At 55.0% G+C, this 24,731-nt stretch overlaps 11 protein-coding genes across 11 annotated transcripts; 6 read left to right on the top strand and 5 right to left on the bottom strand.

The window, feature by feature from the left end:
- Positions 1–240: 240 nt before the first annotated feature.
- Positions 241–1,475, bottom strand: C8Q71DRAFT_756910 (uncharacterized protein). Its single transcript, XM_047923640.1, has 3 exons — positions 1,219–1,475; positions 759–1,158; positions 241–669 (listed from the first exon to the last, which is right to left on the bottom strand). Exons 1-3 carry the CDS (start codon positions 1,369–1,371, stop codon positions 434–436), a joined length of 789 nt encoding a protein of 262 aa, XP_047779303.1. The 5' UTR covers positions 1,372–1,475; the 3' UTR covers positions 241–433.
- A 54-nt stretch (positions 1,476–1,529) lies between these two features.
- On the top strand, positions 1,530–5,361 carry C8Q71DRAFT_586889 (uncharacterized protein). The gene is made up of 8 exons (XM_047919538.1): positions 1,530–1,850; positions 1,926–2,074; positions 2,126–2,230; positions 2,283–2,348; positions 2,396–3,031; positions 3,090–3,363; positions 3,424–3,543; positions 3,592–5,361. The coding sequence occupies exons 1-8, from the start codon at positions 1,643–1,645 to the stop codon at positions 5,175–5,177; spliced, it is 3,144 nt and encodes a 1,047-aa protein (XP_047779302.1). The 5' UTR covers positions 1,530–1,642; the 3' UTR covers positions 5,178–5,361.
- A 183-nt stretch (positions 5,362–5,544) lies between these two features.
- On the bottom strand, positions 5,545–7,334 carry C8Q71DRAFT_796538 (Endonuclease/exonuclease/phosphatase; the record flags this gene model as incomplete). Its single annotated transcript, XM_047925684.1, has 8 exons — positions 5,545–5,708; positions 5,754–5,772; positions 5,833–6,260; positions 6,318–6,406; positions 6,536–6,837; positions 6,870–6,991; positions 7,048–7,069; positions 7,137–7,334. The coding sequence occupies 8 exons, from the start codon at positions 7,332–7,334 to the stop codon at positions 5,545–5,547; spliced, it is 1,344 nt and encodes a 447-aa protein (XP_047779301.1).
- A 519-nt stretch (positions 7,335–7,853) lies between these two features.
- C8Q71DRAFT_857446 (Metalloenzyme, LuxS/M16 peptidase-like protein) lies at positions 7,854–12,164 on the top strand (the record flags this gene model as incomplete). Its single annotated transcript, XM_047927414.1, has 20 exons — positions 7,854–8,001; positions 8,061–8,099; positions 8,292–8,328; positions 8,379–8,595; positions 8,643–8,737; positions 8,787–8,878; positions 8,932–9,248; positions 9,303–9,388; positions 9,442–9,628; positions 9,677–9,849; positions 9,900–10,278; positions 10,335–10,645; positions 10,695–10,918; positions 10,970–11,070; positions 11,119–11,190; positions 11,242–11,382; positions 11,434–11,520; positions 11,573–11,638; positions 11,693–11,779; positions 11,835–12,164. The coding sequence occupies 20 exons, from the start codon at positions 7,854–7,856 to the stop codon at positions 12,162–12,164; spliced, it is 3,189 nt and encodes a 1,062-aa protein (XP_047779300.1).
- A 114-nt stretch (positions 12,165–12,278) lies between these two features.
- C8Q71DRAFT_857445 (nuclear fragile X mental retardation-interacting protein 1-domain-containing protein) lies at positions 12,279–13,810 on the bottom strand (the record flags this gene model as incomplete). The annotated part of the gene is made up of 3 exons (XM_047927413.1): positions 12,279–12,494; positions 12,549–13,248; positions 13,302–13,810. 3 exons carry the CDS (start codon positions 13,808–13,810, stop codon positions 12,279–12,281), a joined length of 1,425 nt encoding a protein of 474 aa, XP_047779299.1.
- A 126-nt stretch (positions 13,811–13,936) lies between these two features.
- C8Q71DRAFT_586825 (uncharacterized protein) lies at positions 13,937–15,163 on the top strand. The gene is made up of 5 exons (XM_047919537.1): positions 13,937–14,046; positions 14,106–14,216; positions 14,271–14,605; positions 14,667–14,929; positions 14,983–15,163. Exons 2-5 carry the CDS (start codon positions 14,123–14,125, stop codon positions 15,116–15,118), a joined length of 828 nt encoding a protein of 275 aa, XP_047779298.1. The 5' UTR covers positions 13,937–14,046; positions 14,106–14,122; the 3' UTR covers positions 15,119–15,163.
- A 747-nt stretch (positions 15,164–15,910) lies between these two features.
- C8Q71DRAFT_586819 (uncharacterized protein) lies at positions 15,911–17,261 on the bottom strand. The gene is made up of 3 exons (XM_047919536.1): positions 17,045–17,261; positions 16,766–16,986; positions 15,911–16,714 (listed from the first exon to the last, which is right to left on the bottom strand). Exons 1-3 carry the CDS (start codon positions 17,076–17,078, stop codon positions 15,992–15,994), a joined length of 978 nt encoding a protein of 325 aa, XP_047779297.1. The 5' UTR covers positions 17,079–17,261; the 3' UTR covers positions 15,911–15,991.
- Positions 17,262–17,365: 104 nt separating this feature from the next.
- Positions 17,366–18,479, bottom strand: C8Q71DRAFT_756889 (60S ribosomal protein L13a). The gene is made up of 5 exons (XM_047923638.1): positions 18,462–18,479; positions 18,156–18,384; positions 17,837–18,103; positions 17,687–17,782; positions 17,366–17,635 (listed from the first exon to the last, which is right to left on the bottom strand). The coding sequence occupies exons 2-5, from the start codon at positions 18,312–18,314 to the stop codon at positions 17,555–17,557; spliced, it is 603 nt and encodes a 200-aa protein (XP_047779296.1). The 5' UTR covers positions 18,315–18,384; positions 18,462–18,479; the 3' UTR covers positions 17,366–17,554.
- Positions 18,480–19,325: 846 nt separating this feature from the next.
- On the top strand, positions 19,326–20,131 carry C8Q71DRAFT_756887 (acyl carrier protein). The gene is made up of 4 exons (XM_047923637.1): positions 19,326–19,597; positions 19,650–19,730; positions 19,789–19,927; positions 19,983–20,131. Exons 1-4 carry the CDS (start codon positions 19,394–19,396, stop codon positions 19,988–19,990), a joined length of 432 nt encoding a protein of 143 aa, XP_047779295.1. The 5' UTR covers positions 19,326–19,393; the 3' UTR covers positions 19,991–20,131.
- A 265-nt stretch (positions 20,132–20,396) lies between these two features.
- On the top strand, positions 20,397–21,733 carry C8Q71DRAFT_706698 (uncharacterized protein; the record flags this gene model as incomplete). The annotated part of the gene is made up of 8 exons (XM_047920518.1): positions 20,397–20,466; positions 20,527–20,598; positions 20,626–20,738; positions 20,794–21,036; positions 21,096–21,136; positions 21,191–21,358; positions 21,418–21,518; positions 21,573–21,733. 8 exons carry the CDS (start codon positions 20,397–20,399, stop codon positions 21,731–21,733), a joined length of 969 nt encoding a protein of 322 aa, XP_047779294.1.
- A 1,567-nt stretch (positions 21,734–23,300) lies between these two features.
- On the top strand, positions 23,301–24,731 carry C8Q71DRAFT_756881 (mitochondrial ribosomal protein L17). Its single transcript, XM_047923636.1, has 4 exons — positions 23,301–23,480; positions 23,533–23,617; positions 23,669–24,136; positions 24,183–24,731. Exons 1-4 carry the CDS (start codon positions 23,416–23,418, stop codon positions 24,459–24,461), a joined length of 897 nt encoding a protein of 298 aa, XP_047779293.1. The 5' UTR covers positions 23,301–23,415; the 3' UTR covers positions 24,462–24,731.

Below are 24,731 nucleotides of genomic sequence, written 5' to 3'. Positions count from 1 at the left end.
TCGCGAACGATGACCTCAGATCGTGGCGCTGAGATCTCGTGCGATCAATTGTGTGTGCACGCCTGTCCGGAGAGAAGTGCTGTCATTCAGGGCAATTGACTGGAGCCGGTGGGGGCGGCTGTGCTTGCTTCATTTCGCCGGCGACCTGTTATGGTCAAAGGCGCGTCGCGATCATGCTCAGTGGGTACGCTATGTATAGAGAGGCACGCATAGACGCGTCGTGCAGAGTCTGAATCAGCTCTGCGGGCAAGTCTCGGTGGCCGAGGGACGGTGTGGTATTGGTAGACGGCTATACTGTAAGGCACGCTGTATACTTATGCAGCGTATTGGGAGTAGGCTCGAGGTTCGACCACCCAATTGCGCACAAGGCATGCTAGTACAGCGATGGCAGACTACTGCACCAAATGTCCATTCACATTATTCGCACAACATATCATGACCCTCGGCCGCTCAGCCTCCTTTCCGCTTCCAACAACGCGTCAAACTGTGCTTGCTCATCCGTCCTGCTGGTCTCCTCCGCCGGTCGGCCCTCTGGCGTGTCGGTGTCGATCTTGTTTCGCTCATGACTCTGTCTGAGCACGTCCCAAGATGATTGTTGCGCCCCGCCGCGGGTGTTCGCTGCCCGGATATCCCCCCAACGACTCTTCGGTCTATTCTGGGCCTCTGACACTACACCCAAAAAGAATCAGCGTCTCAAGCAGATGTGCAGGAGTAGGACACCATGGAGGTCAGAAGCGCATGATTGCATGACCACTTACCGGTCGCAGGCGCAGGTCGACTAGCAGAGGCCGGAAGTGACACAGGCTGATCTCCTGCGACGGCCTCCGGAGACCAACCGTTATCCGAAGGTGTCTCAGAGTTGCCGTGCACATCCTCCCGCCGCGCGATTTCTCTCGCCCGCTGAAGCGTCCACCCCAGAGGCCTGACACCGCCTGTCCTCCGGTTCACGTTCTCGAGAGCCTGACTGAACGTGACGGGGTCATCCAGCAGGCTGGTGAAGGTCGCGTGAGCCTCTGCGCGCCGGAAATGACCCCATGCTGCACCCGCGAAGCCTGCAAAGGTGGCGAAGAGCGTTGTGCGATTTATTGACGCGGGGGGCTTGCGGTAGAAGCGTAGATAGCCCCCCAAGGCTGCGCTCCCCGCGACGGAGTAAACATACTGTGTATGACAAAGGAAATAAGCATTTCCTGGTCAAGAGGTACACAGGATGGTACGGACTGGCCAATATCGGTGGGACGCGGGGAGGAACGTGGTGGCTAAGGAGTAGTCGTGCGGGGTGATGAGGCCCGCCTCGAGGTCGGGCCGGAGGAGCTCTTCAGTTCTTGCACGCGAGCTGAACGTAGAGTCCAGCCACTGGATAGGATGGACCATGTTGAGTGTGAGGATGAGAGGACTGGCGGCGGGGTCACATCATAGGCCCAGGCGCGGTCTGCCTCTTTCGAGCTCGGAGCGGGTACGGTACGCGTCCGGTCACGTGCAGGGCCCTGTACGCGTTTCGAGGAGCAAGTGCTTGGCACTGGCAGTCCGTCCAGCGGGCCAGCAATCCCCAACCTCCGCTCTCGACGACCACCTCAGCCCGACACACGCCCTCCGCCGCACCTGGCCGCCTGTACGCTGCCCTGCCTCTCTCTCTGACCTGCCCATGAACGGCGATGCTGGTTTCGATCCGTCTAGCAAGCCCCTGCCGCCCCCGGCAGCCCACGAGAAATTGCCTTCTCTGCCACCGCGCGACTCGGGCGCAGAGTGGGCCCCACCCCCGCCTCCAGACAAGGATGTATCGCCCAGATCACCTGGTGTGAAGCTGTCGCGCTCGCAAGTCGATTTATCTCAATCTGTCAATGCGGAGCCTGGTAAGCTTATTCGTCTATCGGACTGCGCAGTACCTAAACTCGACTGCGCCCGCGCGGTATTTTTGGCACGTCCAGCCACGCCATCCACTCCGAGCAAGGGTGCCCAGTTTGCGACCGTACCGCCATCTCCGGGAGGTGATGCTAGAGGGAAGAAGGTCAACCCGCTTACGGACTTGATCGAGACAGAGAAGGAATATGTAGACCGGCTTGCGGGGATCATCCGCGTACGTGCCACCGAGAAGACAAACTATCTTGTCTACTGACAATGTCTATAGAAAGTTGCGGGTGCATGGTCCCGTTCAAATCTGCCTCCGCCAGACCTGGATACCATGTTCAGGAGCATTGAGAGCATATACAAGGCAAACAGGTCGTTGGTCTCGGTCAGCCATCCTTTCACTTCAGGTACGACCGCTCCGTGACAGGACTCCTCAGAAATTGAAAGATATTGGCGCGAACCCCTCGTCACCGAAGGCCCTTGGTGATCTGCTGATGCGATGGGTCGGTAGGGTACTTCCCTATTACATACACACGCTCACGTATCGCAGGTCGACGACCTCGAAACGCCATACACTGCCTACTGCACGAAATACGTCAAAGGCTTCGACACATGGGAGCCCGTCCAGAGCAACGACCGCCTACGCACAACCCTCGCTATCTACTCTGCATCGAACCCTCCTCCGCTACCCCCATCATCCCCGTTGCACCCCTCCGAACCGCCACTATGGACACTCGACCAATTGTTCCTTCTACCGAAGGAACGGCTCAATTACTACCGCAAGCTCTACTCACGCCTCTTGAAGGGTACATCACCAGGACGGAGTGACCACCGACTTCTCTCATCTGCTATGGACAAGCTCGGGAGGCTACTGAATACCCTAGACGACCGCCTACCCATGGATGTAGCTTCCGTGTCGACATACGTTAGCCCACCCCCAGCTCAAGAAACTGAGGACGAGGTCGTCATTGACATGCGTGGTCGGAAGAGCTTGGTACCGCACGGCACGCCTGTAGTGGCTGATGTCCCCCCACTTCCAACTCCTGGCAGCTCCGGACGCCCCGAACCGTCGAACTCAGTCTCTTCTAGCCAGACACCTCCGCGTCCAGAACCCTCAACGGTGGCCGCATTGGAGCGACGTCTCTCCGCTGAACGCACACTCGACATCTTCACGATGCAGCCTAGGGTAATTATCTGGACCGTCTCCATACAATATCGCGCTGACATTGACCTCGCGACTCTAGCAAATACGCCTGCAGCTGTCGCCTCCTACGCTACACTACACTAGAGAATTGCGGTTTTCTGTAGACGTGACGATGCGGTTCACACCGCGAAGCACCGGGACGGAAATGGTGCATGAACTCGGTCACGTCTTCATCCTCACCGATCTCCTCGTGCTTGCGGAGCGGATGAAGCCACGGGAACGCGCACAGTACGGGCCAGATGGCCCGGACATGTGGTTGGTGTATCCTCCTTTGGCTGGCAAGTACCTGCGCGTGTCCCCTGTCGGCGACTCAGGTGAGACAACGTGTATACAGAGGGTATGGTCGCCCAGTGCTAACGACTACATCCCATTAGAAACTGCATTGTCGGTCTCCATCTTAAGGAAGGAGAATATGACCCTGCACACTTCGACTCCTGCACTTCGTGACAGGCTGTACTCGGAATTCGCAGAATGCATTGATGCTGCAGCTAGTCGTAAGTGTTCATCTTCTCCGCTTTTCGCAGCGTAGTCATCGCCTGTAGTGTCGTCGTCCGCAAAGAGCCCGCCGGCGCCAGGACCGCCAGCGCTTCCGACAGACGGTTCACGACCTCCATCGGGCCCACACTCACCCATCAGTCGGCCTCCGTCAGGGCCTCAGGGCTCCAGCCGACCACCCTCCGCAGGGGTGCCTTCCGAGCGGTTTAGTGGTAGTATGAGCCCGTCTAGTGTTAGAACGCCTCATAGTGGCCCAGCATCACTACCAGGCGGTAGTCCTCCTGTGCGGTCGAGTTCGTCATCAGGAGACGTTCCGCCGATGGAGCATATGGTAAGACTAGCACTGGGCGATCCGCCTGCACACCGCCCAGCAGAACACCAACAGCCCGCGCCTTCGTACCCGTCTCGTACCACGTCGATGTCGTCGTGGACTTCCAATGATGGAACGGGGTCCGGCGGACTCTCGCGACAACCTTCCTTCAACGTCGGCCAGGTTATGCCCTCACAGCTCGGTGGCCAGCAGCCTCCCATGCCGTCGTTCCGGCCAGGTCAAGCCATGCCCCCACAAGGACCGCCGATGCATCCTGGGCCGCAGGGTCCTGGGGGACCTCCGCAAGGATTCGGACCAGGACAGGTCATGCCGCCGATGGGCGGTCGTCCTCCTGCCGGCTTACCCCAGTCGCCATATGGTCCGGGACGTGGTGGTATGCCTCCTCCAGGTGGTCCTCCATCCCAGTTTGGTCAACAAATGCCACCTGGACCAGGGCGGGGCATGCCGCCGCCCGGTCCTGGCATGGGTGGTCCGCAGGGATTCATGGGACCTGGTCCTCAACGCGGACCATCGCTACTGCGCTCAGCCTCCAGTGATCCTCCATATCGGAATCCAGCGCCCATGGGCATGCCCCCAGGTGCGGACCAGGGTCCCAACCCGCCGTTCGCACAGCCCCAGTACCGCGCGCCGTCGGATCCCTCCTTCCAGGGCGGCCTGCGGAAGTCGACATCGTCGCGCTCCCTCCGACCACAGTACGAGATGATGTCCACGGCGTCGGCGCCGCCTATGCCGCAGTATCCCGGAGACCTGCCATCGCCGAACCGACCGTTCGGACAACGCAATGGCTCCACGCCGTCACTCTACTCGCTGCCGTCACAGCCTACTGGTCCGCCTCAACCGCCCTTACTGCCTTCGGAACAGTTGAGGCTGGCAAAGCTTCAGTCGCAAGCTCAGTACGAGGAACCCAGTCCCCCGGCCTCCCCGGTGTTAGCGGAGGCTCCTCAAGCACTAGGGCCGACCAGTACTAGCGTCACCGCTCAGATGAAGTGCAAGGTCTTCTTGCAACAGCAGCACGCGCAGTGGAAATCGCTGGGCACCGCCAAGCTCAAGCTGTACCGCGAGTCACCAACAAACGTGAAACAGTTGGTCGTGGAGGCCGAAGACAAGAACAAATCTGTGCTCATCTCGACCATTGTGCTTGTGGACGGCGTTGAACGCGTTGGGAAGACGGGCGTGGCGGTGGAGCTCAGCGATCGAGGACGGCGCTCGGGGATGATCTACATGCTCCAGCTGCGCAACGAAAAATCCGCTGGTGGACTCTTCGACAGTCTGATAGCAGGATCGGATCGCTCGGCTGGGTAGGCTTGAACTCACTCAATTAGGGTTACTAGTACTTAGGGTAATTCTTCGGCGACTGTTCATATCTCACTCATAGACTGGAGGGTTACACAGTGACTACAGCGTCCTTTCCCTGAGTACTGTCACATCACCACATGCATGTATCCTACTGTAGCCACGATGTAGTTTGCGTATCTCATCTGTCGCGCCATCCTTTTACTTTGATTATTTGTCCATCTGTTTCTATCAATGCAGCGCTATGCAACTTCTAGCTTTGCCGAAAGCTTCGGCGGACGGCCATGAGCGGGTACAAGGGGAAAGGGAAGGAGAGGTAAGACAGAGAGAGGGCTTCGCCCTCATAACACAAAAGGGATTCAACAACTTCTCGCTTCTATGATGGAGATGGCAGGTAGAGTTCTGCGCCGAGGGAGATGTGGTCGCTCCCGCAAACACCTTTCAGCGGGATGCCCGGGGATACAGCTTCGGTTCGATGCGGCTTTGCCAATCTTGTAACAATAACCTTGCGTTGTGGCGGAGACAAAACAAACATGTAATCTGGAATGGTTGAGCGGCGCATCGCACGAAGGTGCCAGTACATACCTAAAACAGATTTCCAATACTGTCAGTAGTACTGTAGCATTAGCGAGGCACTGTTAAGTTTGAACCACGGATGGCTCACATGGGTGTAGCTCGTCCAATTTGGTTCGTACGCTCCATGCCGTTCCGCCGGTATGGGCGCGCGGTTCCCAAAGGTCAGCTCGCGCTCCAGGGTCGAAGCAGCGGTGCATATGCGCTGGCCTTCGTCATAAACACTCGTCGGCCTGTCGTACTGGCGCAGCATGTCAGCTAGTTCGGCATCTGTGAGAAGACCATCCGCAGGAAGAGCAGGTCGGGCGTTCGTGATAACTTTGTCTGGGTCACTCTCTGTAGCCGCCGCACCCTCATCTTCCTCTGCGCCTTCGGTCGCGGCTTCTGGCGCCACAGGGACGTTAGGGTCGATCGACTTGTGAACGACGCGCGAAGCAGCGAGGCGTGCTTCTTGTTCGGGCGACAACGGATCACCTGTGAGCAGAGAGTACGCAGCATCATCTGGGGGGAAATTGAAATCTGCTCCTCAGCTGGCGTTAGTTCTGCCTCGGACCCTGGATTAGGTGATGGGCCTACCTCCGGCGATAATGCAGGGCCAGGGACTCTCTGCTGGCGATAGCTCATCGCGAAACCTGCTTACTTCTCGAAGCAGTATAGCAGCCTGTCTGTTTACAACAACGGTCAGACACGTAGTGTTTCCGTAAACGACGATGAACACACCGCGCTCGCTCATACGTATATCTACCAGACATGCATCAGCGGAAGTCGCCCATCGAATCGGATGAACGTCTTACGATGGGTGCCAAAACAGGTGTGTAGTTGCTACCAAGACGCCTTCAGAGGGCGAGTCTGCTCGTCGCAGCCCGACTAAAGAGGCTATATTCCTTGTGCGAAAGCTACTGCCACGCTTGGCTGCTTCGTCTCCTGAGCGGATCTCTTGCAGGTCGTATTCTATCATCCTCTCGCCAGCGAGATCGAACGTGTCCTTCCGGAAGGCGATGAGACACCCATGTTTTTTGCCGGGTCCCGCCGCATATACATGATTATAGCCAGCCCCCTCGAGCACCGGCAGCAACTTTGTCAACCTGTCGACTTCCTGCATAGATCATGAGCTTACGTGCGGAGGACAATCGACGAATGCCGTCCCTGCATGCAGCATATATCCGCATTGTGGGAAAGGATTTCGCGGTAAATCATGTTCTCGCGTTGAGCAGCCTTAAGACAATCACTCTTGGGGAATAGTTCACGACCTGCACGCAAAAAATAGGCATATATTCACGACATACTCTATGGTTGTGAGACTCACGGACGAGGGTCTGAGCCAAGAGCTGAAACGGTATCACGAGGTCAATGTACGCCTGCTCAGCGCAAGATGACAGATAAAAGATTGCTAACATTCCATGTCATGACCCTTGTATGCCATCCTATGCCGGGTGCATCTTGTACGACAGCCCATTCTCTGGGCAAGATGCGACTCCTCTCCTCCGCCTCCTTCTCGAGTGCTGCTTGCCTTTGCTCTTTCTTGAGCCTCCGCTGTTCTGCAAGCGCAAGGGTCTGGGCCTCTTGTGATACCTCAGATCGCTCAGAGGACATGATGCGCGAAGAGACACCAGACATAGCGCGCCGGTGGCTTTGTAGCCTGAATGGCGTTCGAAGTAGCTGGGCTATCAGAATGGCGACTGTTCTACCAGTAAAGGCTGTGCAAAGACCGAGATGAAAAATGCCCGAGAAGGGATTGGCAGAGAGGATACGCGTGAGTGTGAATCAGAACCGGGACGCGACTTTGGACTGGGTGCATAGGGACACGTGACGACACTGACTGAGACGCGATGTTTTCGCGCCACGCGTCGCCACAGTCCCCGCCTCGGGAACTCCGTGCGAGAGGCCGTCAAACATCTTGCCCCTCTTCGTGACCGACCGCCCGACGCCCGTCGCGCCCATCATCGCTTGCTTGATTGCTGGATGTACCGCCTTTTCTTCATTCAACGACAGCTTCTTTCCCGGACGACTTATAAGACTGGGGTCACTCGCCGCGGCGCCTCTTCCGCACTCGCTTCCCGCTTTCGCTCTTTGCCCCTTAATCAGCGCCTCAGTCTGCATACGCAATCATCCATGGCATCCAAAGTGAACGGCAATGCTCCAGAGAGTTTTGGAAACTTTGACTTGGTGAAGCGTCTGAAGCTCGACTTCACTGACGTCCAAGTATCTAAGTGGAAGAGCAGAGAGACTGGGCTCTCCATCGTCCACCTTGACTATGAGGGTGCGTGACGTTTACGAGGATAATACCTCACAGATGGCTCACTCTGCAGATTCCCACAGCACCCATCGTGAACGGTTACTTTGTCATTGCCACCGAAAGTGCGTGCTCTTCCAGTTCAGGGTAGCCTTGATCCCGCCTTGGTGTCTAGGTCAAGGTACGTGTTTGCCTGTGAAACATTGCTGACAGGAGACCTCTGCATCATGAGACATGCGTCACTACACCGATCGGAATCCAGGCTGCCCGGCATTCCCTGTACACTTTAGCTGCTAATATATCACATCCCACATTAGTCTTCGATGATACTGGGTGTCCGCATACTCTGGAGCAGTTAGTCGTCTAAGTTAAGCATTCTGCATGTCCGCTCATTTTGGTCTCAGTTTAGTGTTTATGGGTTCGGAGAAATACCCTTACAAGGGGATCATCGATCATCTTGCGAATCGCGGTTATTCGAACGGCACGAACGCATGGACTGATACGGACCACACCGCATACACAGTGTCGACTGCAGGAGAACAGGGGTTTCTACAGATATTACCGGTCTATGTGGACCACATTCTGTACCCAACTCTGACGAAGGCTGGCTTCGTGACCGAGGTAGACGTGTCGACATTGTAATACTAAACAGAGCTGATACTTCTCAGGTTCACCATATTGATGGCAAGGGCGAGGACTCGGGTGTGGTCTACAGCGAGATGCAGGGCCGGGAGAACACGTCACAAGACCTCATGGCGCTTCAGTACGCTCCCTCTCATGCATGCTGAATGTCAACACTGACATAAAGACAGGCTACAGCGCTTGCTGAACCCGCCAGGTAGTGCATACAGCAGCGAAACCGGCGGTCTCATGAAGGCACTACGAGATTTAACGGTGGAACAGAGTAAGTGCACTGTCCTCGCATGTGTTCCTTGCATGTCTCACACACCCCTCCAGTCCGGGACTATCACCACAAGTACTACGTCCCACACAACCTATCCCTCATTGTCAGCGGCAAGCTCGCTTCCGGTACACAGTCCCTCCTCAAAGTGGTCCAAGAGAAAGTCGAACCCAGTATTATTGAGCACGGTCAGAAACACGGGTTCAGACCTGCAGAGTGGAAGCGTCCTTTCGTCGAGACACCGAGTGCGAACCGTGGACCTATTAAAGAGACGAAGCAGATGACTGTCGAGTTTCCCGAGAAGGACGAGAGCGTGGGTGAGGTGTATATGGGATTCATGGGTCCACCCCCGAATGCGTTCCTGGAGAGGAAGGTTTGTTGTGTCTATCTGTCACTGTGTTAAACAGATATTGACAAGGAACGTCAGGCGCTTGACATCCTAGCAACTTACCTTACGTCCTCGGCTGTGGCACCCCTCAATAAAGAGTACGTTGAGGTGGAGTCACCGCTATGGTATGCAGCATTTACTTGGCCTATCATGTTCCTGCTCATGTCGTGAAAATCAGCACATACATCTATCTCGGTGAAGATTCTAGGGCGACTCTGTGTGACCTGCCTGTATACATCGGTTCTGTGCCTACTGAGCACCTGGACTCGTTCCCCGAGAAGTTGAAGGCCAGTTTGATTCGGATCGCTGACGAGGGGATCGACATGGACCGGATGGGAATGGTCATCAATCGTGATGAGCGTCAGGTAGGAACATTTGATATCACGACAGTTGACAACTCACCTCGTTCGTAGCTCCGTAGCAAACTGGAGTCCGCGAAAGGAGAGACGTTCTCTGGCAACGTCATCGGTGATTTCCTCTACGGCGCAGAAGATGGCTCTGACCTCAAGGCCTCTATGGACGACATCGTATACTACGCCGAGCTAAGGACATGGAGCAGCAAGCAATGGACAGACTTGTTGCGACAGTAAGCAACGGACTCTACGTCTCACTGCCTGGAACTAATTGTAGCGTTAGATACTACATCACTCCCGCTCGCGCCATCGTGCGAGGAAAGCCATCAAGTGCGATGGTCGACAAGCTGAAGGAGGACGAGCAGGCCCGTATCGCTGCCCAGAAGGAGCGACTGGGTCCCGAGGGTCTCGCCAAAGCAACACAGGAGCTTGAAGAGGCGAAGAAGGAACACGACACGCCAATCCCTCAAGAGATTTTGACATCATTCCCCGTCCCCGACATCAAGACGATCTCCTTCATCGCGGTGCAGAGTCTGCAGGAGGTCGGCAGTGGAAAGGGTCGCAAGCGTACAGTAGAGCAAACCGGTAATGCTGAGCTTACCCGGCATGTCGCGAGTGACGGTGCGGAGCTGCCGTTCTTCGTGCAGTATGATCACGTCCAGGTAAGCTATCAGTTGGAGTGTTCTGTAGACGGACATTGATTTAGAGTGCATGCCAGTCTGACTTCGTCACTGTCAACGCCTACTTCTCAACGGCCAAACTCCCAAACAGGCTCCGTCCGCACATGCAGACCTACCTGTCCGCTTTCTTCTCGCTGCCCATCACGAGAAGCAACGGAGAGAAGCTCTCGCACGAGGAAGTGGTCACTAAGCTTGACAACGACACCGTGTCCTATGAGGCGGCGTATGGCGTCTCCAGTGCATTCTCGGAGAACGTGCGTGTGTCTATCAAGGTGGAAGTCGGAATGTACGAAGCCGCCATTGCCTGGCTCAAAGACCTGATTTACGGGAGCGTATTCGACAAGGAGCGGTAAGTCTTGATACTAACCATTGGTATCGGACACTCACGAGGAAAATAGACTACAGATCACCATCGCCAAGATCCAGCAAAGCCTGCCAGAGATGAAGCGGGATGGCGACACCGTGCTTGGCTCAGTGTCGGCTGAGCTGCTCTTCGACGAGACATCAATGTCTCGGATGACGATGGCGCTCCCTCAAACTGAGTTCATCCCCAAGCTCGCGGAGCAACTGCAACAGTCCCCAGAGGAGGTTGTGAAGGACTTCGAGGAGATCAGGCGACATCGTAAGGTTCCCCCTATGTGTTGATTGCGGCTAGTAAGCTCACTCTCTGTAGTCACGGATTCGTCCTGCGTACGGTTCTCGGTAGCAGGTGATGTATTGTCCATCAAACAGCCCCGGGAACCATGGGCGAAGTACTTCCAGCCTTTGCTGCAAGTGAGTCCTGTTTCATCTTTCACGAAGTTTGGCTTTGACCTCTTGTAGCCAAGCGATCTTCTTCCGGTTACGCTGTCCAAAGACACACTCAGCACAGTTGGTAAGAACCCAGTCAAGAAGGTGAGTCAGCATCTCTCCAGTGCGTGGTACGAGTTAACAAGACATGAATAGGCTGTGGTTGTCAGCCTCCCTACCATCGAGAGCTCCTACACATCCCATGTCACGAAAGGCATCCAAGGGTTCACGCATGATGAACGCCCCGCGTTCGTTGTAGCTGCTGAGGTGCTGAATGCAACTGAGAGCTACCTCTGGGTATGTGCACAATGAAACATGTGCGTAAGCATTCACTGACAATCTTCATAGCGCTATATTCGTGGCTCGGGGCTGGCATACGGCGCGACCGTCTACATAGATCTTGAAGGCGGTTTCCTGAGCTTCTCACTGTACAGGGTAGGTGCTCGAATTCAGCATGGTAAACGACGGAGATGCTCAACTACCCTAGACTTCGCAATACATGAAGGCTTATGAGCAAGCAAAATCCGTGATTCAGGGCCTCGTGGATGGTTCGGTACGTCCGTGTCTTACCCACCATCGGCGTTGGCATCTGACGTACTTTCGGTAGATACCACTTGAAGAGACAACCTTAGACGCGGCGAAGAGTAGCATTGTCTTCGGTGTGGCGAGGGGCGTCTCGACACCAGGTCGTGCGGTAAGTTTATTCAAGCCTCGGAGGCCGTCCTCATGTTCTCACCATCCATTCATAGGCCGTCGCTTCTTTCTTGAACCAAGCGTTCCGGGGCGTGCCTCAGAATTACAACATCGATCTCCTCGAGCGTTACCGTTCTGTCACAAAAGCGGACGTGCTTGCCGTGTTGCGCAAGTACTTCCTCGCCCTCTTCGACCCTTCGTCATCCGTCGCAGTCGTTGTCACCGCGCCAGGAAAGATCGCTGAGACTACAGAAGGCCTTACGAAGTTAGGCTTCGAGGTGGAACAGCGGTCATTGGAGGTGGATGCGGACGCAGACGGGTCTGAGAGTGGTAGCGAGGGCAGCGATTCCGACATGAGTGGCTCGGAGAGCGGCAGTGATAGGTAGTAGCAGCGTTAGTCGCAGGGGATTTGAGAGTAGGCGGACGGACGTAGATGATTATCATGACAATGCTTCACGCCGCCAGATGTAACTATTGTGGACATGTATACGACACAGGCATTATGAGGTAGAGTGGTTCTCTGCGTCTTCGGAGGACGCAGGTCGCGTCACGGTGGCTTCGAGCCCTTCCGTGCTGGATGTCCCAATAACTTCAATCATCCTGTCAGAGGCCTGTCCTGGCTTCAGCTCGACGTTGTCCAGGAAATCGTTGTCGACAAGAAAGCGAATGGCTTGGGATAAGTTAGACACGGTCATCCGGATCTCCGGGGTAAGCAGCTGAGACATTTGTATGTTAGAATATGTTTCACGCGATGCTGTAAGTGCACGTACATTCCGTAGTAAGGATGGGCGCGCAGCGAAAGGGTTATGCAATGGTTTTCGTGGTTGCCTAGCATGGCTCTTTTTCACTGGCCGAACCTGTTGTGATAAAGGCGGCCGAACCTCAACGCGAGGTTCCTCCATTTCCACGTCGTCACCCGAAGCGTCGATAGGTATGTGACTTTGCACATCAACTATCTCGGGAGCCGCCTTCGACGATACTACCTCGGGAGCACCATCGGACTCGGAGTCAGAATTGCTGTCCTCAGCGTAAGCAATGGGCAATGTGGCAGCCGGGCGTGCACCAGACGAGTTGGCAATTTCGGTAGCCACGTGCGATGATACGGAAGGCTTTGCGGGCAGCGAGTGAGGAACGCGAGGCTCTTGAGGAGCAGCACCGCCGCCGCGTCCCTGCCCTCCGCCCCCTCCTCTGCCCCGACCGCGACCACGACCCCGGCCTCTGCCATACGCCTCATTCCGGTCTCCATACTGCCCGTCCTGCACGTCGTCGTTCAGCCTCCGTTTCTTCCTGTTCGGAAAACGAACGTCCTGAGAAAGCAGTTGGCCGCGCGCTATAGCCTCCTCGAGTTTCTTCTCTTTCTCCTCCACGCGAGAAGCGGTGGGAAATCTCTTCTTGCGCTCAGCAATCCAAGCCTCAATGGCTTCTGGCGTGTCGAGCTTCATGGTCGTACCTTGGATAGGAATAGGCTTCCTGGTCCTCGACTCTTCAGCACGCACGCCATGCGAGAAATCGTGATGCCTCACCCTTTCAGACTGGGGTCTGCGTCCCAATCGTCTCTCGTCTTCCTCTGTTTCCACCCAGGAGGATAAATCAGGTGTCTGTCCATCATATGGATCTCCACGGCCTTCTTCGAGCCCGTGAAAGAGCACCCGGGTTTGCTGCAATGGCAATTACCTGGCTGATACCAATGCGCCTGCACAGGTCCACGAGGAGAGGGCTTCTGCGGTCCCGGTCGCTGCATACCAGCGGAGGCCGCCGAGGGACCGGTGTGAGAGCTAGAGACGTACGTGGAGGAGAGTGTGTAGCCTTCCGTGGTGAGATTGGGCATGGAAGTTCCTGGAGTGCGAAAGTGTGCATATGCCTGAGCATAGTGGGGAGCCTGAGGATACTGAAATTGCGCGTATGGATTGGACAAGGCTGCCGCTGCTGCCTGCGCTGCAGAGGCCCCGACGTTGGATGAATATTGGTACTGCGAAGGCCCAGGCATATTGCCGTTGACGTAGGGTGTCTGCGAGGATGAGCGGCCTTGCATGTTGCTGCTCAGCAGCTCAGGTGGAGGTCAGGTCAAGGACCGCGACTCGGAAGTTTTGGCGCGTCGACGCGTCTAAGCACGTGAAGACGTATAGACTGTGGTATGTTTGTCACGAGGCAGCCGTCGAGGCTCTCCTCCAACCCGCGCCATCATCAATCGCGCGTGTCGCAGCGGCCTGCCCTCCTGCCCAAGACCTTCAAGGACCATACCCATTCATCGCGGATCTACTGGCTAGAGTAAGTAACGCCCCTATTGTGCAATGAGTGAAGCAATTGAGATGGAGATGAGTTGAAAGACAGTACATATACCCAAATGGCAACTGAGGAACACATCACACTTGTGTCGAAGCTCTTCACAGACAGTCAATTTGACTACACAAATGATACTGACCACCGAGATATTGTTGGTAAGTTCATTTGCGCTGTCAGACAACTACGTGCACTGACTTTATGCTCTGGAGACCACATTTCCGTGACCATACTGCCACATGTGCCACATGGCTGTCCACCACCACCAGCCCTCATGTATGCAATCTGCAACATCATGAAGCCAAAGCTCCTACTAGGGCACATCCCTGAGCTGCTTGAAATCCTGGGACATGTCAACATAGTTCACAAGCAGTCAGTGAAGGAGGCCAAAGCCATCCTCACATGGAATCAGTACTACTCCAAGAACCCAAGTCCAACTGCCTCCACCTTGTCTTCTACACTGGAGGACCAGGTGCACAGCATGCTTGTGTATGCAACTGAAGAACAGAAGGTTTATAGGAGCATTGTAAACATGTTCTATGAGTTGGTGTGTAATTTCATTCAGGCATCTCCCCATTTACTGATGTCATTGCATCATACTATGGTAGGATATCCATCCTACATTCCTCCATGGATCACCAGAAGTGTTTTGGTTGAAGATGACAACATACTTCCCTGGCCAATTTTCTGATGCATCTGAAGACCCTGCCATGATCTCTGCAGATGAGGTGATGCACATGCATTCATTTCATTATGATCTATCAGCAGAAGAGCAACACGACAGCCAGCACACTGGTGTCTGCTGTGCAAAGTTTGCACGAGATGCTGCAAGACACATGGAGGATTCTGCTGCATATTGCATCCAAATTGGGTGAGTGCCCAGTCCATAAGATGTTTTGGAACCCTGGTTCATAAGATGTTCAGTGTTCCCATGCATACTACAATTGCCACTTTATTTCCACCTCCTGACGTACCCACTCTTGTAGACACAACAGACAGGTATCTAGCACATGTGCTCAAGCTAGCATCACTGCTGGAGAGGCACTTTGGTCTTCCCTGAGGCTGGGTTACAAGGCATTTGTATTATATCCACTAGCCAAATGCTCATGCTCTGCTACTAGTACAGCTGTACACCATGCCACTGCCATTTTATCCTTCTGTGTTGTGCCCACAAAGCCCTGGCCCTGGTCGTGCATGAGATTCAAAGGTATTGAGCAACAGAGCCCGACGCCATCTGAGCCCTGAGCGTTCTCTCGCGGGGCGTGCTGCGGGAAGCATATCTCATTTTCTCTTCAAAACCTCAGATTTTCCATCATTTGACGACTGGCTACTAGGCAGGGCTCGGTGTCTGCATTTGTCTCCCTTAACTGACCAATCAGATCTCAGAGGCCTCTCGTAGTATAGAAGATAGACCATAGAGCAGTATATTTTCTGCATCGACGACGATGCTATGTATTACGCTATGCATACTTTTCGAGTGTCTCTGACCGCACTAATGCAAGCAAGTACTATAATAGAGCACGACGTCGAGACGTGGACGTCACGACGCGTCAGTTGGGCTTCGGAGAGGGAGGGGTTTGGGAGCATCGAGCTGAAGAGAAGCTCGCTAGGAGCGAGAACGGAACGGGAAGCGGGAGAGGAGCGGGGCAGACAGCGAGGGGAGATGAGAGGGACGGAAGCGTGTGTGGCGAGAGTTTGGGATTTGGGAAGGCGTGCCAGGAAGTATGAACAGTCGGAGTGCCATGCAGACAAGAAGGCGAGGGCAGCGTGAGGCTGATTTTGCGAGGAGCGGATGAGTACGCAAGCACTCAAGGCATCCGGAAGCGCGGGTTTACGTGTCCGCAGTTTGCTGAGAAGACCTCGGGCACGGTGTGCGGCGGCACCCGATGCGATGTCAATTTGACATGGGAGCTCACGGCCGCTTACGGAGGTCCTAATCCTGCATTTCCTCCTGCTGTTGCTGGTCCCGTCCCACGCGCCTCTCCTTCTCGCTCTCGAGTTGGTTGTAGAGCAGAAACAGCGCCTTCTCGTTAGCCTCTGGTGTGCCGACAATGGTGAACATGCGCTCGCCGGTTTCGTCGTGGGGCTCTTTGGCGATGGAGATTTTAGACCCGGAGAGCCGCCGAATTTCAGTGATCTTGGTGCCGTTGCGGCCAATGATGCAGCCCACCATGTCGGAAGGGATGGAGATGTTTTGCGTCCGCAGGTTCGTCGGTGGTGGTGACGAAGCATTCGGAGAAGGAGAGGTTCGACCTCGGCCGTTCGGCGCGTCGCCGTAACGCCGGCTTGCGTTGGACGACCGTCGCCCCGACCTCTCGTCACCAACGCCTGGATGGAAGAGAACCGTTCCTGCCCCCCGCTCCCAGTCCTCCAGGAGACATCGGCCAATTTCCTCGATGGCGCGACCGATAGCCTCCGAGGCACCATGCACCTCCACGATACGCTCCGTGGATTGAGGGAGCATGTCTTTCGACGCCACCATGCGCGCACCCGACGAGTCTTGGATCGCCTTGATCTTCAGACCGTTACGACCAATCACGCTGCCCATGAGATTGTGGGAAATGAGAAGGCGTATGGAGGTATTCGGCGAGGAAGACATCGTGGTGGGGGATGAAGGGCTCGCTGACATCAGTTGGGACACGATGAGAGCATAGGCCTGATACATGGTGAGACTTGATGCATATGAGACAGCGATGAAGAGACCTGCCTTCGCCACACCCTCCACGGAACCACTCACAGTCAGAACGCGTTCGTGCACACCAGGAACGACTTTGCTGACCCCGGCTTTCACGCCAGTCTGGTCTCTGAGGTCAGCAACATTCTTGCCGGCTTTTCCAATGATGACACCAGCATCCTTGGTGCTGACGAGTGCGCGAAGCGTCAAGACCTCGTTTCCTGAGGGAGAAGGAGAACGAGACTGGGGAGATGCTGAACGCGATGACGGCTTAGCAAACGTGCTCTCTACGCGAGAAAGCAAGTGACTTACTCGCTTCGCGCTGGACTGGAGAGTCGGAGGGCATGGTGAGCTGTCGAGAGAGGAGGAGGAAGGGGGGGGATGAGGATGGTGTCAGTAAGCGTGCAAGGAGCCGGCCTAGGCCAGGCGCCCCGAGCGGCGGGGATTTGAGCAGTGTATTTAGTTTTGAAACTCCGATAACGCCAAACAAAGGGTCGTTCTGGTGTGCGTCCGCGCTCTGAACCGCCAGACGCTTCGCGGAGGTTGCGAGTCACTTGCGGGCACAGAGTCAAACGTAATGAGCGCGTACTTCCACCGTTTCAGATTGTCGACGCACACCGAGCTCATGCAAGCTATGTTTACAAACCGGAAGGAACTCTCGTCCATCGCGGCAATGACAATATCATATTCGAACGACTACCTCGCATAACACCACCACGGCACGGGCATAGAGAGCAGTAAAGCGTTACATGGAGTATCTCAAGGCATCTGGACATAGTAGAGCGCAAGCGGAGGATACGGCAATCCATGCAACCGGGACGTCTAGTAGCCGAGCTGTGTAAGGTTCTCGTAGGACGACGCGGTGTCAGCAACGGCTTTTTGACGCAGCTTAATCGCTGCGAGCTAAACAGAGGATGAGATATCGTCCACTATTGCTGTAGCAGAGATACACACCTTGCGCTCGTGGAAGGCCTGAGCCTTGATCTTCCTCTTCTCCTCCAGACGGTCCACAACATCCTTGTAGCCCCAGCCAACCTCATGCGAGAGGCGCTATCAGGCGCACACATTAGGAAAGTTGATTATCGACGTCAGTTGATTGCCCACCTTCACCGTGCAGTACTTGCGGCCAGGCTTCAATCGCAAGACCCTCAGGGCCTCGGGAACAACCATCCGCTTCTTGCGGTCGTAGGGAGGGGGGACACCCTCAAAGAGCTTGAGGCGCTCAAGGGCTGCCGCGCCGCGGGCAGTCTTGTGGGGGACCATACCGCGGATGGCCCGGTAGAGGATCTTGGATGGGGCGCGGTGGTGGAAGGGGCCAGACTTCTTCGGGTTGACGATGTGGCGTTTATGGAGGAAGTTGTGGTACCGCAGCTGCATACAACCTATGTGAGCGCGATGTAGGCGAACGTGTGGTTATACTGACCTTGTTGCGGAAGAAACTCCCCGAGATGTTGATCTCCTCGCACCGCACGACGACGATCTTCTGGCCGTTGAGGATCTGCTTCGAAATAATCGACGCCAGCCGACCAAGGAGGTGGCCCTTGCCGTCGATGACGATGGGGGTCGAGGAGAAGGTGGCCATGGCGAGTCTACCAAGCGTGTTATGTCTTCAGCACAAGAACATTTCACGGCAGCGAACAAGGAATACCGACCTGTTGAGGGAGGAGGGGCCGGGGCAAGTCACGGTATACGTTCAGAGGGCGTTTGGCCAGTACAATGAGTCTCTCACCTTGACGATCTTGCAGTCGTACAGTCGTAGTGGCTGAGAGCTGGGCCAGTGACAGCCACCGTGACTCGAGCTGCACAGTTCTTCCCGGCACTTTCCGGTCAAAGCCACCCTTGCGTTAGATCTAGCCAAGATCTTACATTCCTTCATTCGACCTCGATATCCCGGCACTGAAGTACTGACCACCTCGTTCATGTGTGACAATGTCCGTGATGTAGCGGCCTCTTCCATCATACAGTGGATTTCGCACGACGACGAACATTGGTGCGCACAGTTACAGTAGCTGACTCTGTGGGGTGGATCCTCTGCGCCAACGTCCTTGGTGCGGTCGTTGCTAATCTTGTAGGATGACCTTCCACTGCTCCATGCTGTATGTACGAGGTCTCATATTTCCTCCCATGGAAATGTATAGTATCAACCAGTGAACACGGGACAAACTCCTCGAATATAATGAGATTTATTCCTGGGCTCTCCATCCCTGCCTCGTTATCGCACTTGTCAGCCTCTGACTCCGATAGCAACGAAGTGTTGTGGGCTCGTGCCATCTGAGTGAACTGACAAAACGGTTGGCGAAACTACAAGTCTCCCTGTTGGCATCATCGCAAAAACATCCGGTCAATAGCGGGCCATTGCGCAACCAGTGTTGCCCAAGAGTTTAACTGCCTGCCTTCTGAATCGGGTAGCATGGTAAGCTGCTGCTAAGCCTGTCCCGACAACAACAGTGGACTCTGTGATACTAATGGTACAGTGAACACGCCCACGACGCCCACTATTAGTACTTAGAAGGGAGAACGAAGCCTATGAACAAGTGGAGAGTTCGATGAATGTCACGTGAGTGGGTGTGCGGGTCCTCGGCTGGTGCCGTCGGTGACGGAGGCCATCCCGAGCCCGCAACGTCGACAAGACCTACCTGCCTTCGTTCCTCTACTAGAATCATGTCCTTCCTTCGTCTCGCCGCGCGTAGTCTCCCCCGCTCTGGGGCTCTCCTCGCACCCCGGACAGCGACCGCTATCCCCCAATTTCGGGGCCGGGTCTTTCAAAGTGCTTTCTTCTCTGCTGAGGCTGGTCTGTCCAAAGGAGATATTACTGCGCGTGTCATAGACGTATTGAAGGGCTTTGAGAAGGTCAGCCCGGAAAAGGTACTGGTTTAGCCTTTGTGACGCGTATTTGCGCGTACTCATCGTTTGACAGCTCACCGAGACCTCGAGGTTCTCAGAAGACCTTGGCTTGGATAGTCTGGACGCGGTGGAGGTCGTAATGGCTGTGGAGGAGGTAAGTGACGTCCTTGTACTTACATGTGGGTACTGACTCGTGCCTGTGCGTATCACAGGAGTTCGCCATTGAAATTCCGGACGAGGAAGCGGACGAGATCAAAACTGTGCAGCAAGGTACGAGTCTCCGCTGTGTCACTGCAACTTCCAACTCATCGTATTGTTCAGCTATCGAATACATTGCCAAGACACCAGAAGGTAGGCTCACTAATCCTCTATCATGAGATGGCCGAGACTAATGTGTGGTGTATAGCGAAATAGGTCTGGTACACATGACGGGTTGTGGTCATGTATTTAGTGCCAATCGTCATTCGCATTTACTTTGTCTGATTGCAATTGACTCGTCCCTTCGGTTGACTTCGTGCAGTCCGGACCCTTCTTGCGCCATCCGATCGATATGACGTTAGTTGTCGACTCGCTAGTGCCAGAAGATGTCTCTGAATGCAGTTAGATAGTGAGACTGCCTACGAATAGTCAAGTTCGCGTCAATTCCGAGATGGACGCAAGATAACCTTGTGGTTCTCGCCTCGCCGAATGTCTGGAGGGATGAACGATTCCGAAGGCCTGACCCCACATGTCCCCCTGAATCCTCGATATGCCGCTTTCGGGTGCACCCGAGTTGTATATAAGCTACCCCGCAACGATCGGGGCGTCGAGGCCGCGCACTATGGGTCCACAACCTCGAACAATCACAGTTGAACAGCCGTTCCTGCGGACTGGCTGCAGTCTGGGCGAAGGTACCGTCGTTCTGTCTTGAACGCTCTAGTTTCGGATCTGTAACGACCTCCCGCATGTAGGGCCTCTGTATGATCCCAGAACGTCGACGTTACATTTCGTGGACATTGAATGCAATAAGGTATACAGTACACGTCATGCTTCGTAACACCGCCGCGCAGCTTTCCGTCTGGGCCCTTTTCAGCTGTACCACCTCGACACTCGTTCGTCCGAGATCAAAGTAGAGCAATTCGAAGAACCGCTGACATGTCTGTCCCTGCGCAAGGATGGAGGGGTGAATAGGCTCTTCCATCTTCGCCAGCTGCTGTCTCACAGTTCACGCCTGATAGTTGGCTTGTACAACGGCCAAAGGTTTCGCCGTTGTTGAAGATGGGCCTACGTTGCGCTACTTGTCTCAGCCGATTCCTGAGGAACATCAGCCCTTCACCCGCTTCAACGACGGTGCATGCGATAGCAAAGGACGTTATGTCGCCGGCACAATGGCATCAAAGGACCCATACATCCCCGGACAGCTGTACATATATGATCCTGCAGACAATTCCAGCAGAGTTATCGACCACGGGCCATTCACGGTGAAGCCATATCCTCTACAGGTAGGCACGATTTATTGACTGAGTCTGATTGGCTTCAGGACAGCAACGGCCTAGGCTGGAGCGCGGACGATAGAACCATGTGCGCACAGTCCCGTTTGCCGTACAGAGGCGTCCTGCTTAATGCTCCGTCCAGGTACTTCACCGACTCCCTGGTGAACAAGATATATGCGTATGATTACGAGGACGGGAGGCTGTCTGGGAGACGTGTGTTCGTCGATGCACTCTCCCATGGCCTGCTGGCAGAGGGAACGTACCCGGACGGTCTCTGCATCGATAACGCAGGGGGCATATGGTCTGCAAGGTCGGAGGGTCCCTTTGACACGCACACGAAAGCTACAATGCTGACTACGCCACGCATAGGTGGGGTGGATCCAGTATCGTTAGGTACACCCCCGATGGGGCTTTCGACCTGCAAGTCGTCTTCCCTACGGTGCTCAATGTCACCGCCTGTTGCTTCGGAGGTATGCTTTTACTCCTCCGCCGATATATGCAGGCACTCAGTCTACGCTATACAGGTGCCAACGAAGACCAGTTATATGTGACGACATCTCACTGCGGCGCATGCGGCGGCGACGCTAGTAGACAGGCCCAGTTTCCGGACTCCGGACACTTGTTCGTCGTCGACTTCTCTGGCCAGTTCAAAGGTGGCAAATGGCGCCACAACTTCACGGGATGAATGTCAAACAGGTGGACATCAGAAGAGCATTGAGGTTCCGCCGTTATGACACGACCTAGGCAGTTCCGTGGAGGACATTGAATGTATGATAGGATTGGGACAGGGGTAGCCAAGCGCATGCAGCTCGACGGTATTATTTTAAAGCGGCTTCACGAGTGTTTCTCATTTCTGAAACCAAATTGCGGATGCTATCACTGTGTGATACTGGCTGACATAGTCTGCGTGCAAGTCAACCTCGCGCATAACATGCTATGATTTCTCCGTGAACATAGGCATGAAGGATCGACGGACCGAATTGTGTGAGAACGCCTCGGAACCATTCCAAACATGAGCTCATTATGAGCTGTTCGATGAGGCACGGCGACCCAACGTTCGCGAACGCGGAGCGCCAAGGGAAGACGAGACGATTGTGCCGTCCGATACGGCGGCAGCGTGGTTATCATGACCGGCCCTGGTGCATTACAATCTTCTAGAACGCTGCGGTGAACACCTAGGAGGATTGGTAAGAATGTTATGACATGGCGCGCCGTCTTGACGTACTACTAGTACTCACGGCAGAACTACGAAGAGACTAGAGAGGAGTGCACAATTGCACCCTAGATCGCTGTCATAGGGCCAATGAGTGAATAGCTCGGCTACGTCGGCGGAATGAAGTGAAGCAGTACTCACTAACGATCGTTCTTTGTTCGGGGGCACATCCCGGTGTGTTTGAAACCTTAGGAGCTAGTGGGCGAGGAGAACGCAGGCCGCCTAGGCGTGTGCCATGCGGGACCATTCCCTGCCAAATCGCAATGCAAACCCATGAGCTGGAGTCAACAAATCAGAGCTCAGTGCATACGATCCCATGCATATTGGGTGGACTAATAGGGTGAGCAATCGTGCCGGAGCTCGAGACCAATGCTCGTGTGGTGTCACCATTCTGCGTCCGTACATCCCGGACCAAGAAGCGTGTATCGCTCTAGATCGTCCGGATGCAGTATCTTCTCCCGCGAATGCAAGGCAGCCAAGCCAAGGCCGGTAACTTTGGCACGAGAACTCGACCGCCGACCGGCACCAGACCCCCTGATGTTTACATGTGTGATAGTGCAAATGAACTTGTTCTGCAAAGAGATTCTTTCTGTCGTTACAGGTGTTGGTGGCTCTCGCGATAGCCATGCTGCGATAGATCAATCAGCTGCCACATGCGGGTGAACCCATCGTGAAATCAGGGGATGAGTCACGAACCTGCTCTACACTGTATATGATGCCCATTTCATCATCATGGGCTAGGTGACGTCTGGTTACATGTACACCGGAGAGTCTCCGAGCGGTGCTAGCATGGTGCTATGTCGCAGTATCCAGAATTGAGTCAGGGCGTTGTACAAGTTGAACTTGTGCCCGGGTCAGAGCGCAATGCTACTGACTGCGAGGCATGAGTCGAGATAACAACGATGTTTATGTCTCTCTGGAGTAGATCACAGATTATCAATATCAGTCTTCCAGTGGTATCAAAAGTTGATGCGCAGTAATAGAGGCCAAAGAGAGAGTTTAATAAGGTGCGCTGAGGGCGCGCCGCGCGTTCAACGTGATCGCGTCGAGCGACGGGATTCGGACTTGCCACTTCCGGCAATGCGGGCGCTCGGACGCCACTGCTCAATTTGGTAGCTGGCTTGTAGACAGCGCACTCATCCTGACGGCCCACCATGAAGCATGGGGTCGCGTTCCGCAAGTTCTCGAGGACATCCTCGCATAGGATGCTCATGCTGAGGTATGCTCATCTCTTAAACTTCATCCGAATACTCCGTCACCTCTTTCCACAGGAACCTCGTCACCTCGTTGTTCGAGCATGAGCAAATCAAGACAACCCTTCCGAAGGCGAAGGATACCGCGAGACTTGCAGAGAAGGCGAGTGCATAGCTTTTCACCCATCTTGCGCGTCTAACTTGGTTGGTACAGATCATCACCTTGGGCAAGAAGGGAGACCTGCACGCCTTCAAGCGCGCACAGCAGTTCCTCCTGCAGCCGCAGCTGGTCCCCAAGGTTTTCACCACTTTCGCCAAGCGCTATTCCGAGCGTCCAGGAGGATACACACGGATTCACAAGTTCGGCCGGCGGCAGGGCGACAACGCGCCGCACGCGATCCTCGAGCTCGTCGACAACCCGCGCGACCTCCGCTTCGAGATGACCGCTCGCGCGGTCGGCTGGGAGCTCCTCGGCAAGCGGCTCGACAACGATGGCCCTCGAAAGCTCGCGGAGACGGGTGTGAAGGGCGTGGAAGACGTCGTCAAGCAGGAGCGCACTAGCGAATCGAAGGGTTGGGACGGCGAGCTGCGCCCGAAAACGAGGTGGTATCTGAAGAAGGTGCTCAAGTACAGGGGCGAGGAAGCTGTTTCGGATTTGGCTCAGAAGGCGGAGGACCACCTCGTGCGTCGCATTCATTCTACTTCCGCACAAAGCTCACTTTCCGCAGGACACCTTGTTGGCCAAGCCCATGGCTCCCAAGGATGTTCTTGAGAAATCTTCCAAGAATGCTCTTGAAGAGGCTTCCGAGCAAACAGCTGAGACACCATATGCGAGCTTGAAGTCGATGCGACTGCGGGCTGGTCAAACCGTGCCGGGAGGTGTACGCAGTGCGTTGAACTTGGCCCAAGGTGACCTTGGGAAGACCTGGATGACGGGTGGTCGCCTGCGGTATCTCGAGCGAAGAAAGCTGGGTGTTGACAAAACTCCCCTTTGGGAGAACCCTTAATTCTCTACTGTATACACCGCTCAGCCCCATGCCGGCTTCTATTGCATCTCTGACTCCACCATGCATATTCGAGACGTCGGATAAACCGCGTAACGGCTTAATCATCGCATACTGTATAATGCCGAACATCCTTCGTTCAGCACGCATGCGCAGCTACCAACATGCCGATTGCCCGTGCGTGGTCTGTCGCCTTTTCTTGAACTTATTCTAGGCAGGCAGAAATTCTCTGCTCAAGACAAGCATATGGGAGGATACACGCGTCTTTCGCAT

Source organism: Rhodofomes roseus (assembly GCF_022264815.1).
Source record: "Rhodofomes roseus strain CIRM-BRFM 1785 chromosome Unknown C8Q71scaffold_9, whole genome shotgun sequence".
Taxonomy (NCBI): Eukaryota; Fungi; Basidiomycota; class Agaricomycetes; order Polyporales; family Fomitopsidaceae; genus Rhodofomes; species Rhodofomes roseus.
The sequence above is the reverse complement of the archived record's forward strand: the minus strand, read 5'-3'. Positions and strand labels throughout refer to the sequence as shown.

Excerpts from the sequence above, each read along its gene's own strand:
- C8Q71DRAFT_586819 (XM_047919536.1), bottom strand. The coding sequence starts at position 17,078 with ATGCCCTCCGACTCTCCAGTCCAGCGCGAAGCGA. Across the intron at positions 16,987-17,044 it reads TCCAGTCCAGCGCGAAGCGA|CATCTCCCCAGTCTCGTTCT; the intron begins GTAAGTCACTTG and ends CATCGCGTTCAG. Across the intron at positions 16,715-16,765 it reads CCGTGGAGGGTGTGGCGAAG|GCCTATGCTCTCATCGTGTC; the intron begins GCAGGTCTCTTC and ends ACCATGTATCAG.
- C8Q71DRAFT_756881 (XM_047923636.1), top strand. The coding sequence starts at position 23,416 with ATGAAGCATGGGGTCGCGTTCCGCAAGTTCTCGAGGACATCCTCGCAT. Across the intron at positions 23,618-23,668 it reads CCGCGAGACTTGCAGAGAAG|ATCATCACCTTGGGCAAGAA; the intron begins GCGAGTGCATAG and ends TGGTTGGTACAG. Across the intron at positions 24,137-24,182 it reads AGAAGGCGGAGGACCACCTC|GACACCTTGTTGGCCAAGCC; the intron begins GTGCGTCGCATT and ends CACTTTCCGCAG.
- C8Q71DRAFT_586825 (XM_047919537.1), top strand. The coding sequence starts at position 14,123 with ATGGCAACTGAGGAACACATCACACTTGTGTCGAAGCTCTTCACAGAC. Across the intron at positions 14,606-14,666 it reads TAAACATGTTCTATGAGTTG|GATATCCATCCTACATTCCT; the intron begins GTGTGTAATTTC and ends ATACTATGGTAG. Across the intron at positions 14,930-14,982 it reads GCATATTGCATCCAAATTGG|TGTTCCCATGCATACTACAA; the intron begins GTGAGTGCCCAG and ends TAAGATGTTCAG.
- C8Q71DRAFT_586889 (XM_047919538.1), top strand. The coding sequence starts at position 1,643 with ATGAACGGCGATGCTGGTTTCGATCCGTCTAGCAAGCCCCTGCCGCCC. Across the intron at positions 2,231-2,282 it reads CAAACAGGTCGTTGGTCTCG|AAATTGAAAGATATTGGCGC; the intron begins GTCAGCCATCCT and ends AGGACTCCTCAG. Across the intron at positions 3,032-3,089 it reads TCTTCACGATGCAGCCTAGG|CAAATACGCCTGCAGCTGTC; the intron begins GTAATTATCTGG and ends TCGCGACTCTAG.
- C8Q71DRAFT_756887 (XM_047923637.1), top strand. The coding sequence starts at position 19,394 with ATGTCCTTCCTTCGTCTCGCCGCGCGTAGTCTCCCCCGCTCTGGGGCT. Across the intron at positions 19,598-19,649 it reads AGAAGGTCAGCCCGGAAAAG|CTCACCGAGACCTCGAGGTT; the intron begins GTACTGGTTTAG and ends ATCGTTTGACAG. Across the intron at positions 19,731-19,788 it reads TCGTAATGGCTGTGGAGGAG|GAGTTCGCCATTGAAATTCC; the intron begins GTAAGTGACGTC and ends TGCGTATCACAG.
- C8Q71DRAFT_756889 (XM_047923638.1), bottom strand. The coding sequence starts at position 18,314 with ATGGCCACCTTCTCCTCGACCCCCATCGTCATCGACGGCAAGGGCCAC. Across the intron at positions 17,783-17,836 it reads GCAAGTACTGCACGGTGAAG|CGCCTCTCGCATGAGGTTGG; the intron begins GTGGGCAATCAA and ends TGCGCCTGATAG. Across the intron at positions 17,636-17,686 it reads AGGCCTTCCACGAGCGCAAG|CTCGCAGCGATTAAGCTGCG; the intron begins GTGTGTATCTCT and ends TCCTCTGTTTAG.
- C8Q71DRAFT_756910 (XM_047923640.1), bottom strand. The coding sequence starts at position 1,371 with ATGGTCCATCCTATCCAGTGGCTGGACTCTACGTTCAGCTCGCGTGCA. Across the intron at positions 1,159-1,218 it reads CGTCCCACCGATATTGGCCA|TATGTTTACTCCGTCGCGGG; the intron begins GTCCGTACCATC and ends TGTCATACACAG. Across the intron at positions 670-758 it reads TCGACCTGCGCCTGCGACCG|TGTCAGAGGCCCAGAATAGA; the intron begins GTAAGTGGTCAT and ends TTTTGGGTGTAG.